Source organism: Setaria italica, chromosome VII (assembly GCF_000263155.2).
Source record: "Setaria italica strain Yugu1 chromosome VII, Setaria_italica_v2.0, whole genome shotgun sequence".
In the NCBI taxonomy this organism is placed as follows: Eukaryota; Viridiplantae; Streptophyta; class Magnoliopsida; order Poales; family Poaceae; genus Setaria; species Setaria italica.
In genome coordinates, this window is record NC_028456.1 from 21,418,095 (window position 1) to 21,430,244 (window position 12,150).

The window sequence follows — 12,150 nt, forward strand, 5'->3', positions numbered from 1 at the left end:
ACAGTTTTTATTAGTACCAGATGGAAAAGCTTTGGACGTGGTTCCCATCACAAAAGAAAACTACATGTCATGCCTAACGGCAGCCGCGTGTGGAATGCACGCTTAGCTACTAACCCAAAATGATAGTGGTTTCAAATATGGCTGCCATTGCATGCAGCATGCGACAAGCATGCTTGGCCCTTTTTTTCCCCCTCTACTATTAAACCTAGTGTTTGTTTCCAAACTTTTATACATAGCCATTTTTTTCCCAAACTTTCATATATATAGTATGGGGCTGTGGTCATCTGCAAGGATGATAAAAAAAATGCCATGGCTCGGTCCAAAAATAATTCTATCGGGGCGATCCATCCTACTTTGACGTACAGAGATGCCATGACGCGGACGAGGTAAGTGAGGAGAAGCTCGAGGGCAGTGTGGGCGAGTGAATCCTGCGAGGCGAAGCTCAAGGGCAATTCTTAAAACTCACACGATCGTAGTAATGATATTATATTTGTTACTCTTTTATTTTACCAAAGAATAGCATAAAAATACATATAAAATGCATAATGTTTGTGCTCACTTGGCCATAGCGACTCTTCTAGTTGTCTAAAGATTAGCAAAAAAAAAAAATGCACTCCCTCCTTCCTTTTATACATATATAAAAGGAAGGAGGGAGTATAATATATGACACACTTTTCCAAAAATCACGTTTATAGAATTATAACGTGATAATACAAATATATGACCTTTCCCGTATATTCGCTAGTTACAATTAATCATAGATTCATAGTATAACTAGTACCGGTGCCCGGTGGCTTTATATATATAACCAATGCAAAAAAAATGCAGTCTAAAACTTTGATCTGTGGATAAGAATGGAATTATAAAACAGAAAACGTGAGTATGATGTATGGAACCTAGCAACCGCAGTTCATCACTCCACCAGCTGCACACCCTGCGGGAAGTCCTCGCAGTGTCGGACGTGCCGCAGTATCCTGCCGGCGTCACCATTTGCCTTCGCGCGACAGTCATACCTCGGCGGCGCGTGGAAGCAAGGCTCCATGGTAGCGGCGCGCCGGCACGGCGCGTCCGGTGCCTTCCTGTCGACGGGGCTCATGAGCACCCACGGTCTCAGCCCCGCCAGCCCCTGACCAACGTACCCAAACGTCGAGACGGCGCTGGTGACCACCGCGTCCGAGAAACTGAGCAGCACCATCTCCGCGAGCGCCTTCTGGTTGTGATGCTGCTCGCCGGAACGCTGCGCGCCCAGGTGCGTCGGCTGGTACACGCTCACCGTCTCCCTGCCGGTCGAGCCGTTCTTTCGGTACAGGTCCCTGAGCTTCTCGGAGTACTCGCCGTGCAGGGACACGACGAGCACGGCCTTCTGTTTCGCCGGCTGGCCTTCGGAGCCCCCGGTGGCGGCGTTGGGGACGGGCAGGATGCCCTCGCGTTGCGAGCAGTTGAGGATCTGGCCGTAGAGCTCGTCGGTAGAGATGGGCGCCCAGCCGAACTTGCGCACCTGGATGCCCACGCGCTCGTCCGCCTTGGCGAAGTACTCGTCGTGGTACCGCGTCACCATGCCCCACACCGTGTTGCTCGGGTGGAACAGGTAGCGGCCGAGGTGGTGGAACACGGCGTCGCGGCGCGGGAACATGCGCGCGAGCTCCCGCTCGTGCCCTGGGTTCAGGAACAGGCCCGGCACGAAGTAGTTGTCCGACTGGAACACGAGCCACGGCACGCGCTGCAGCTGGGCCTGCATGTCTTCGCAGAAGAACTGCTGGTCTTGGTGGACCTTGCTGTAGTCGTGCCGCAGGTGGATGTACAGCCACGGCGCCACGCCGGGATCATCGCCGCGCCTCAGCACGGCGCGGAGGCTCTCGTGGTGCCCTCCGTTGAGCTTCCCCATGTCACGGATAGGAAAGTCCTCGTCCGCCGGCAGGATCCACGTGGAGCCCGGGAACGGCTCGCAGAAGAGGTCGTCGAGGGCGTCGCCGCCGCCGCTGTGGAGGAGGAGGACGCGGTCGGTGAGGAGCGCGTAGAGGAAGCCGGAGGTGATGGTGAGCATGCGGTTGCCGAGGCCCTCGATCGGGTTCCACACGAGGTAGCTGCACTCGGCCGAGGAGGACGAAGTAGCGGAGGCGTTCGGCGGCTCGCGCAGGCGTTCGACGGCGCGCACGTAGGCGGGGGTGCCCGGGCCGCAGCGTCGGTGCAGCGACTCGTAACGGCGGAGCGCGGAGACGAGGTAGGAGGAGATGGCGTGCATTGACGGCCGGCGGTAGAGCAGGGCGCGGTAGCGGCTGTGGCAGGAGGTTTCATCGAAGTCCGGCGAGAGGAGTCCTCCCAGGAGCCGGTCGCGGGGATCCGGCACCGTCGCCAATGGACCGGCAGTGTCTTGGTTGTTGGATACTACCATGCACGAAGAAAACGAGATCAAATCATTTTTTAAAAAAACAGAAGTCCTTGCATGCACGTTGCTTAGCCAGTTCGTGCCTGCAGATGCCTATTAAATCTCATTTACGTGGAATAGCACTCACTCACAGCCATGTTTATAGCACACTAATCGCAACAAAATCATGTTTAGATCGTGGGAGTATACGAGCATATACGTGCATACCGGCTTTCAGGACGTCACGTACTCCGGCCGAGACCCAGGAACTACTGTTGCCGCCCGAGGGCGTCAACCGGACACCGAAGAGGACGACGGCCATGAGCAGGGCGGCCACCACGCTTACCGTGATCACCAGCACCGCCGGCCGCGCGGCCGCTCGGCACCACCGCCGGCGTGCCTCCAGTCCACGGCATGGTGACAAGTGGGATTTTATGACCTTGCTCTTATCCATCACTTGGCTGGCTCCCTAGGAACGAACAACTTCGCTGGGTTTGGCTTGTTCCGGCTCACTCCTCGTGCTGATATAGCTAGCGAGTTCGGCGTGCTTATTATGGGGTTCGACCAGCTTGCAGCTTGGGGAAGCAACATATAGGAATACACTTGCTGGGTCAATGCTTCGATCGTGCCAAAGTCCATGGCTAGCCATCAAGGGCATACGAGGCATATGCGTGCGTACAGGCTTTCAGGACGACGTGTACTCCGGCCGAGACCAGGTTTCTGCGCGCAGTTCGTCCATCAAGCTCTCTGATCACCGTGATCGCCAGCACCATTGAATTCCTAGAGGAGTTGAATTGTAATTTTCTATCACGATTTTGTAACCGAATTTCTGTCTACAATAAAGTCCAAATTACAAAAGTGCTTTATTGTCCACCAAAATGCATATATACATAATTACTTTTTTACTAATTGAAAATCTGCGTATAGCTACACAAACATCTTTTTTCTAATTACATAATAACTACAATTTTTGTAGTTACATATATTTTTACTAATTACGTATGTACATGTTAACTAATTATATAAACTACATTTTTCTGATTACATAATAACTACATTTTTACTAGTTACATATCTACAATGTAACCAATTGCAAAAACTACATTTTTACTAATTACATGGTAACTATGTTTTTAGTAATTACATAAGAACATAATTAACTAATTATATCGTAGGTCACATAATAATAACCAAACTAAGGATTAGAGATTAAATATTAAAATGGAAAAGGAAAAGAAAAAACAACCAATCAGCTGGATGTTTTGGGAGATCGGAGGGTGGTGGCTGCGGTCGGAGAGGAGTGTGACGATTGCAAAACAACAATGAGGAGGGCCTAGGGCCAATGGCGCATGTGGTGGAGTGGCCTGATTTCAGGAGGAGAGAACCCGAGGCTGGTGGTGCTCGGTTATCGGAGACGATGAGGGTAGGATGGCTGTGGATGTTGAGGATGAAAGTGGTGGCATGGTACAGAAGGCGGGGGAGGATGAAGAGGATGAGGGCAGAATGACAATGGCCAGGAGAGGGGTCGTGGGCGAAGCTTTGGAGGGCAGTGGAGGAGCTTGAAGCAAAATTGAGAGGGCGAGCCCAGCATAGATTGGAGGGTGAATAATACTAGAGAGCGGGGGCTAATTTTAGCTAGGCCATCACTAAGCTCCGCCAATGGGAGGAGGGCCATTGTATCTGGGCAGACGGAGCTCGGTGCAGGGCATGACAACAGGGCAGACGGAGCTCAGAGTAAATTTGGGTGGATAGATTGACCTCAAGGATGGGCACGTGACAAAGTTTTAGGGTCGATGACCTACAGGTTTGATGCTAGTCGGGCGGTAGGGGGTTAAAGATCACCTAGATTGGTGCTCTGAGTCGGTGCAATGATAACGATGAGGTGAAGACGAATGAGCGGGAACTGAAAGAATAGGGAGGGGTTTTCGATGCTTAGGTTATATAGGGGTAAACATCACATCCAATAGTCAAATAGCTAAAGTGTTACAATTTATATAAAACATCAGTACAATTGAATTAGCTAAAGTTTTATTGAATGTCTATACAAATTTCATGAGTAAAATTCGTGCAAAAGGAGTTAAATATAACAAATCCATAGTTCATATTCACCATCTCGAGGAGTAGTAATGCAGCACCTCCATATTTACATTTCGCGCAAAATGGGTAAAAAATAACAAATCTGTAGGGCACTTATGTCAACATCGAAGGAGGCAGCTCGTCGAACTGATTACACCTGTCTTCAATTCGTCCCATGTCACGTACTCGACTCCTATCTGCCACTGCCGCCGAGCTGCGACCGTGCCGCCATGGTGTATTGGTGTGCCAGTGCCGCGACTCTGCCTCTTGTGTCCACCGCTCCGCGGAACATTTGCTGGCACACCATCTGTGTTCCGGGCTTACGGCCGCTGCTAGCTAGGAGCCAAGCCACCGGCGTGCCTAATTATGGATTGCGACGCCGCGACGACATAGCTTGCACCTCGAGTGAAGCAAGCGACTGTAGTATAGCAGGGCTGCAGGGTCAATGCTTCGGCCGTGGCGAAGCCGGAGGCACCACCAGTACAGGCCTAGTAAGCTACTAAGCCTGCCATCGATACAGGGCTGTGAACTATACGCAATCCGAGCGTGATTCCGGTGGCTGGACCTGTTCAAATGTACGGCGACTTTCCAATTTACGCGGCTTGGCGAACCAGCAAAGAGGAAGCACATAGCATATCGTCCAAATTGTCAAACCTCATCGAGAAGCTCGAAACCTCGCTCAAATTATTCGAGGAAGGGATAACGATGAACAAATCTTCTTCACACACAAGAACCAAAGAGGCACCTTTACTGAACTCGTACTGCCCCAAAGCCTCGCACAACAAATGCGGTGGAAGTTAGCGCAACCTACTGGCATGTTGGCGACTTGGCGTATTTTACATTGTGCACATGTAAAAAAAGGCTGCCTTGCCCGAGAATCAAAGCTGCCCACTTCAAGATTTCAACAACCTTGATACTAGACGATTTCAACAATCATGAGAATCCAAGGGCAAGGTATATTCTGATAAGGAAATGGGCTTTCGTGATGACCTGTAATTTATGATTCTGCATAGTTCCTTCAAAAAACATTTTATGATCCTGCATGCAAGGGAAAACGGGCTATTGTAACCGCGTTCGCTACCATACAAAGAGTGATTTCAGGTGATTCAAAATCTCACGTTAGACGGTTTTTAAAGAAGAAAGCTAAAATCAAATGGGAACTTCGTTCTCACCTCATGACCACCCAAATTTCTCGATCCAACCTCTTTACCCAATCACCCTCTACTCCATCTCCGATGAGAGCCTCAAGGTCATGAGTTTGACACTGTGGTTTTTATAAGGGAATATTTTGATTTATTCTAGACAGTTGGATTATCATAAAATCTATTTTATATATTTTTAATTAATGTGGTAATTCCTAGACGTCAGGAGCGATCGTTGTGGGCTGCGGGGAGAAAACATTTGTTGCCGCTGGTTGCTTAATTCGGTGGGCTGCTGGTTGTGGGCCGTGTGATGTTGGACTCGTGGGCTATTAAAATGGGTAGTTTCCGGAGGAAATGAACGGGGAATTTCATTCGGCTGCACTGCATGGCCTTAACTCAACACTCCCTAGGCCAATTTCATTCGGCTGCTTCAATTTCACTCGCCCAAGGCCAAGGCTTCCTCCTTGGCAAACCTCACGGTCGACCGCGTCGACGGCCTCGCCGACGGCATCTCCGGCTCCGGCTGCGCCGCCCGTCATCTTTCTCTGTGCAGCACTGCAGCCTTGACAACTTTGTCCGCTTGCTGTATTGTTCGCATCCGCAGCCTGGTGCGCACGGCTACCACGTCGTGACGACAAGAACCCTTGTCGGATTTGTTGGGACGTGATGTATAATTGATCCGATCACGACGTTTGCCGAGACCTCATCGTCACGATCGCAAACGTGATATGTAATTGGTTCATCACGTGTGCACGCCGTCGACAGCACGGCCCCATGCTCTACTGGCCGAACGCGACGCCGCGCCGTCCCGATCTCCACTCTGCCGCTGCAAATACCCTTCATCTTCCCCTGCGCCGATCGCCCTTGTGTGCGCCAACATTCCGGGCTCCATTCCGCCACCATGGCTAGCCCTTCAACGGCGGTCTCGCTCCCCTCCGCGGCCTCCTGCCGCGCCCGGACAGTGCTCGCGCTCCCCACCCCATCCGCGCCGCGGCGGCGCAGCCCTGGCGGCCGCGCGAGGCTCGTCACCACCGCGGCAATGCCGGCTCCGGAGCCCAATAAGGCGCGCGTCCTGGTGGCTGGCGGCGGCATTGGCGGGCTGGCGTTCGCGCTCGCCGCCAAGCGGAAGGGGTTCGAGGTGCTGGTGCTGGAACGGGACGTGAGCGCCGTCCGCGGGGAAGGGAGATACCGCGGCCCGATCCAGCTGCAGAGCAACGCGCTCGCGGCGCTCGAGGCCATCGACGCGGCCGCGGCCGACGAGGTCATGGACGCCGGCTGCGTCACGGGGGACCGCGTCAACGGCATCGTCGACGGCGTCTCCGGCTCCTGGTAAGGGCGGGAGGCAGGGCCGTTCCGGCGCAAGAGCAGACTTTGTACGCTAAACTACCGCCATCGAGGCTTTGTTTGTTTTTTGACGCTGCGTTGATAACAAATCTGACTTTTCGTGCCTCGTTCCTGTCATCCTCTGGAAGTCTGGAATTTAGTGTGACAAAGGGCTTATTGGTCTGCAGTATTGGCATTTAGCGCCATAGACGCGCATATAACCTAGATTCAAACATGTAAATCTTTGGCTAACGCTTAATCCAAGAGTTTATAAGATATAGAAATTTAGTGGCATTGAATTTATACTTGAAAATATTTTCATACAAAATCGCTATTTGACTCTTTTTTAGCCATTTCGTAGCCACAAACATTACAATAATATGGATAATAATGATAAAAGTATGTCGCTGAAGACAGTATCGAATCAAACCGCGTATATGAGAGAGAGAGAGAATAGATCGTACAAATTGCATATTAAAAGAGAAAACAAAAGAGAGAGTAGACATTATTGTATTCGTTCTCGACGCACAAGATCTTAAAAAAAGAGGTTAGTTTTAAAAAGGAAAAAAGTGTTTGTTTTAACACTTGTGCTGGTGCGTCTTTTTGGGAAGACATAACAACAGAAGCTCACATTAGCGTCCGTGCACTAACACTTTTGAAATGAACGCTGGTGTATAGGTATGCCCACTGTATAGGGATACCCCAAAGGAAGGAGGAAGAGATCGACCAACTAAGGGGTATCTCTAAACCTATATAAATCTCATGTCTCTACATACTCCTTGCTCTTTGATATCCGGTAATCAATATGTGGGTTTGAATCATCGACAAGAGGTAGTACACGCACTTTATCCTGTGAACACCTACTAGATACTGGATTGGCTACTGACAAATGCATCGCCTAGCCAAAACTACAACTACGAGACTCGAAACCGAGCGGGTATATTCCACCATAAGGAAACTCCGCCACATTTTTTATGTAGTAGAAATCCTTTCGTGCTTATCCTACCACCTTTGTTTGCGTTTCCATTCATTTGCTGGAGGCATCCATTTTACAGTGCCTAGTTTGTGTTCAGGTACATCAAATTCGATATGTTCACTCCTGCAGCTGAGCGAGGGCTGCCCGTCACAAGGATCATCAGCCGCATGACGCTACAACAGATTCTTGCTCGTGCGGTTGGTGATGATGCTATATTGAATGAAAGCCACGTTGTCGATTTTATAGATGATGGCAACAAGGTGAACAGAAATGGTATTATTTTGTGGCCATGTCAGCAGAAATTTGGCTAAAATTGTTGCGGATGAATGCAGGTAACTGCCATATTGGAGGATGGTCGAAGATTTGAAGGTGATCTTTTGGTTGGAGCCGATGGAATATGGTCAAAGGTAATGCGATTACTACTCCTTTTGGTTCGAAACAAGCACATAAAAGACCTGATTTGCCTAAGGTCTCCTTCACTGGATAGGTGAGGAAGAAGCTATTTGGGCATTCAGAACCCACTTATTCAGGTTACACATGCTACACGGGAGTTGCAGACTTTGTGCCTCCTGATATTGACACAGTTGGGTATGTTGCATGCATGGATCCCAGAATTGTTAACATTATCTTTAGAGATATTGAACTTCCATTGGGGGTATAACATCGTGTTTCACTTTTTTTCTCTATTGAAGGTTTCGATTATTTCTTGGTCACAATCAATACTTCGGCTTTTCAGATGTTGGTGCTAGTAAAGTGCAATGGTATGCTTTTCACAAAGAAGTGGCTGGAGGAACTGACCCTGAAAATGGTTAGTGCTTAGAGCTAAGTTTCCATGTTTCATTAGGTAAACTAACGGTATCTCGTAGTAAGTTGTGATGAAAATGAGGATAATATTTTTATACACCCCCACATGCTTACCATCTGCTAAACACTAACAGGCAAAAAGAAAAGATTGCTCGAGATATTCAGCGGCTGGTGTGACTTTGTTGTAGACCTGATCAATGCAACTGAAGAGGAAGCCATTCTTCGCCGAGATATATATGACCGTCCGCCAATTATGAATTGGGGAAGAGGTCGTGTGACCTTGCTTGGTGATTCTGTCCACGCTATGCAGCCAAATCTGGGCCAAGCTGGCTGCATGGCTATTGAGGTTTGCTGTTCAATTAGTTTGCCATGGCTATGGAATCGCTATCATCACGGTGGATATGTTGTTTTAAGATCTGGTACTTACCACAGGATGGTTACCAGCTGGCTGTAGAGCTTGAGAATGCTTGGCAGGAGAGCGTCAATTCTGGAACTCGTGTGGATATAGTTTCTGCCCTGAAGCGGTAACCACTTCTTATAACTGGTTGGACATAGTAGATATTGATGTAATTTTTTATAAACTTGTCAAATAGAAAAGTTTTTTTTTTGTGAAAATACTCAAATAGAAAATTTTAACTTAGAACAAACTAAAACATCTTACATTCATTTTGAAATACTAGGAGTAGCATGTGTTAGCTGTACTTATATAACGTTTCTTTGCGTACACCGATTTATATTTCAATGTTTCAGCTGAATTCAACTCCAAAGCTATTAGTATTTTTCTGATATGGATTTGAGGTGTGTCCGTACTTGGTATTTAGGAAGTTGACTGGCAGGCTTTTATTTTTCTTTTGCATATTGGACCTACAGTTACGAGAAAGAAAGAAGGCTGCGTGTTGCTATTATACATGGATTCGCAAGAATGGCAGCAATCATGGCTACCATTTATACACCATATTTGGGTGTTGGTATGGGACCTTTATCGGTATGTCATAAACGTAACTGCCTTATATCGCTCAATGCATAGAGTTGATTCTGTTGGTGATCCAAACTTAAAATTAGTTTTTATAGGTATGCTACCAACAATTTTATTGGGTTTCTGAAACAAGGGTCTGAATTAGACTATCTCATTATCGTCCCGTAGGAGCATCACTGAAGAACTGCATACTGAAATTACTTGAACTGCACACTTAAATTGTTTTGATCGTTATGAGGTTACTTTTCGCTTGTAGTTCTTGACCAAGTGGATCAAATTCTCCATCAAGTACGGAGTGGACATGATGCTGAGCTGGGTGCTTAGTGGCAACAGGTGCATACAAAAAACTTCGAACGGTCTCATTTCAACTTTTCAAGGCTTCAAGCACATGCAAAGTAGTAGGTTTTCCGGTGGTTTTCGATGCCCCATTCCAAAAACAAACAAACAAACACCAGCCCAACTCTCGCATTAGTTCCTACTTACTTATGCATGTTATTTGTGATGCAATTGAATCTTTTCATGGTGTACAGCTCAAAGCTAGAAGGAAAACCTTTGAGCTGCCGACTTTCTGACAAGGTATATTTCTATATGACGAATAAAGATGGTTGGTTGATTCCATCATGAAATTTTTACTGAAACTTAGCACCATGTTGAAGGCAAATGACCAGCTTTATCGATGGTTGGAGGATGACGATGCATTGGAAGAAGCCATGTGTGGAGAGTGCGTTGTGTCTTCTCTAATTTGATTTTATTTAAGCAAAATGTTTGATTTATTCCTTGATGACAGCACCTTTAACAAAAAAATATAGAAAAAGACTTTTATTAGAAAAAAACTATTTGCAGGTGGTACCTCTTCCCCGCAAGCGGAGGAAACAACACTAGCTTGCAACCCGTTCGTTTATTCAGGAATGAACAATGGTCACTCTCTGTTGGGTATGTCTAAATAGCAAAATCATTTTTATCCTAATTGCACTCAATCTAGTATTTTGGAATTTTTTTTTGAATAAATGCATTTGATTATGCAGGAGCCAGTCAGATCACTGTGACTACGGGTCTTCCCTATCATTGTCCTTGCCACAGGTTATTAGTTAAGCCAAATGATGACAGGGTTTTAACCAACTTCTCGTGCTTTTGCCAATAAACCATTAGTACAAGCCTTTAGTTTATGAACTTCCTTGCAGATATCACAAAGGCATGCTACCATCACGTGCAAGAATAAGGCTTTCTATGTGACTGATCTCGGAAGCGAACATGGTACATGGATTACCGAGTAAGCCCTGAAAATATAGCATGGTTTTATGCCCCTCCTCTAGAATTTCAGTAACAGGATTTTGTTCACTCACCTTCATGTGACTATCCAGCAATGTAGGTAGACTTAGCCGCGTGCCACCGTACCTCCCAGTTCATTTCCATCCCTCTGATGTCATTGAGTTCGGTTACGATAAGAAGGTAGCTCAATTCCATCCAATTATTCAGCTAGTCAATTTTATCTCATCGACTCATTTGAACCCTGAATTGTTGTGTAACCATTTCTTCCGTGTTCTGATCGACTAACCATAATTTCTTCCATGTTCTGATCGACAAACCTACAGGCCATGTTCCGGTTGAAGGTTTTGAACACACTCCCATATGAATCCGCAAGAAAAGGGAAGCAGCAGCTGCAGCAGCAAGTTCTTCAGGCTGCATGAATGGAGACACTAGCCACCACTCCTGACGTCATCATCAGCCAATACATATACTTTACAGCATACAGTAAACACGCGATACTGCATCACTGCATCAGGGAAAGGTGATAGAAGATACGTAGACCAGATGTGATTTTTGCATCCATCTAGATGCCAAAAGGGATTTTACATACTAGCAGCAGCTCTACGAAGAAGAGCTGAGTAGTACAGTAGGCATAAGCAATTTAGCTATTGCGGGACTCTGTGTATTGTGTCCCATCAAATAAAACATTATACATTTATACCCCGAGAAGGCATCACTGTAATTAGCCTTGAGTCAAAACACTGGGATTTCTTTGAAATCATGTGGAAGTCGAACTATTTCACTATAATATATTCTAGAAAAAATCATAAAAGAATGTAATTAATATTCGAAACAGCCCCCTGCACCCCCGGGTTCAGCTATGACCGTACACGAACAGTGAAATCACCCACGGGGAATAGCAATCCATGCATTAATGTGACAAAACAAGAACACCACAGAGAAAACCGTGCAAAAACTAACTCCACTCAAAACCACAGCAGAACCAAATGAACATGCCATTTTGTAAACGTAATGCAGCTTCTTGCACAATAAACTAGAGGAAGCCACCCCAACCGAGTAAAACCACCGGATTTTATAGGGAAGCCTCTGGTTTATCCGTGAATCCTCCGGCAATCCTATGCTTTATAGTTATCTTCCATGTTGGACCCTATACTTATTTTTTTATGTTTAAGCCCATGTAACCTTTATGAGCCTATATCTTTCACGTTTTATAGCGATT

The 12,150-nt window shown here is 47.0% G+C and overlaps 2 protein-coding genes across 2 annotated transcripts; one reads left to right on the plus strand and one right to left on the minus strand.

The window, feature by feature from the left end:
• Positions 1–675: 675 nt before the first annotated feature.
• Positions 676–2,867, minus strand: LOC101782354 (probable fucosyltransferase 7). The gene is made up of 2 exons (XM_004975718.2): positions 2,594–2,867; positions 676–2,385 (listed from the first exon to the last, which is right to left on the minus strand). The coding sequence occupies exons 1-2, from the start codon at positions 2,817–2,819 to the stop codon at positions 914–916; spliced, it is 1,698 nt and encodes a 565-aa protein (XP_004975775.1). The 5' UTR covers positions 2,820–2,867; the 3' UTR covers positions 676–913.
• Positions 2,868–6,392: 3,525 nt separating this feature from the next.
• LOC101781949 (zeaxanthin epoxidase, chloroplastic) lies at positions 6,393–11,652 on the plus strand. The gene is made up of 16 exons (XM_004975717.4): positions 6,393–6,912; positions 7,980–8,142; positions 8,215–8,289; positions 8,370–8,470; positions 8,575–8,690; positions 8,821–9,032; positions 9,119–9,210; positions 9,557–9,671; positions 9,919–9,995; positions 10,193–10,238; positions 10,319–10,383; positions 10,506–10,595; positions 10,688–10,742; positions 10,844–10,932; positions 11,024–11,111; positions 11,255–11,652. The coding sequence occupies exons 1-16, from the start codon at positions 6,485–6,487 to the stop codon at positions 11,348–11,350; spliced, it is 1,908 nt and encodes a 635-aa protein (XP_004975774.1). The 5' UTR covers positions 6,393–6,484; the 3' UTR covers positions 11,351–11,652.
• Positions 11,653–12,150: the final 498 nt, after the last annotated feature.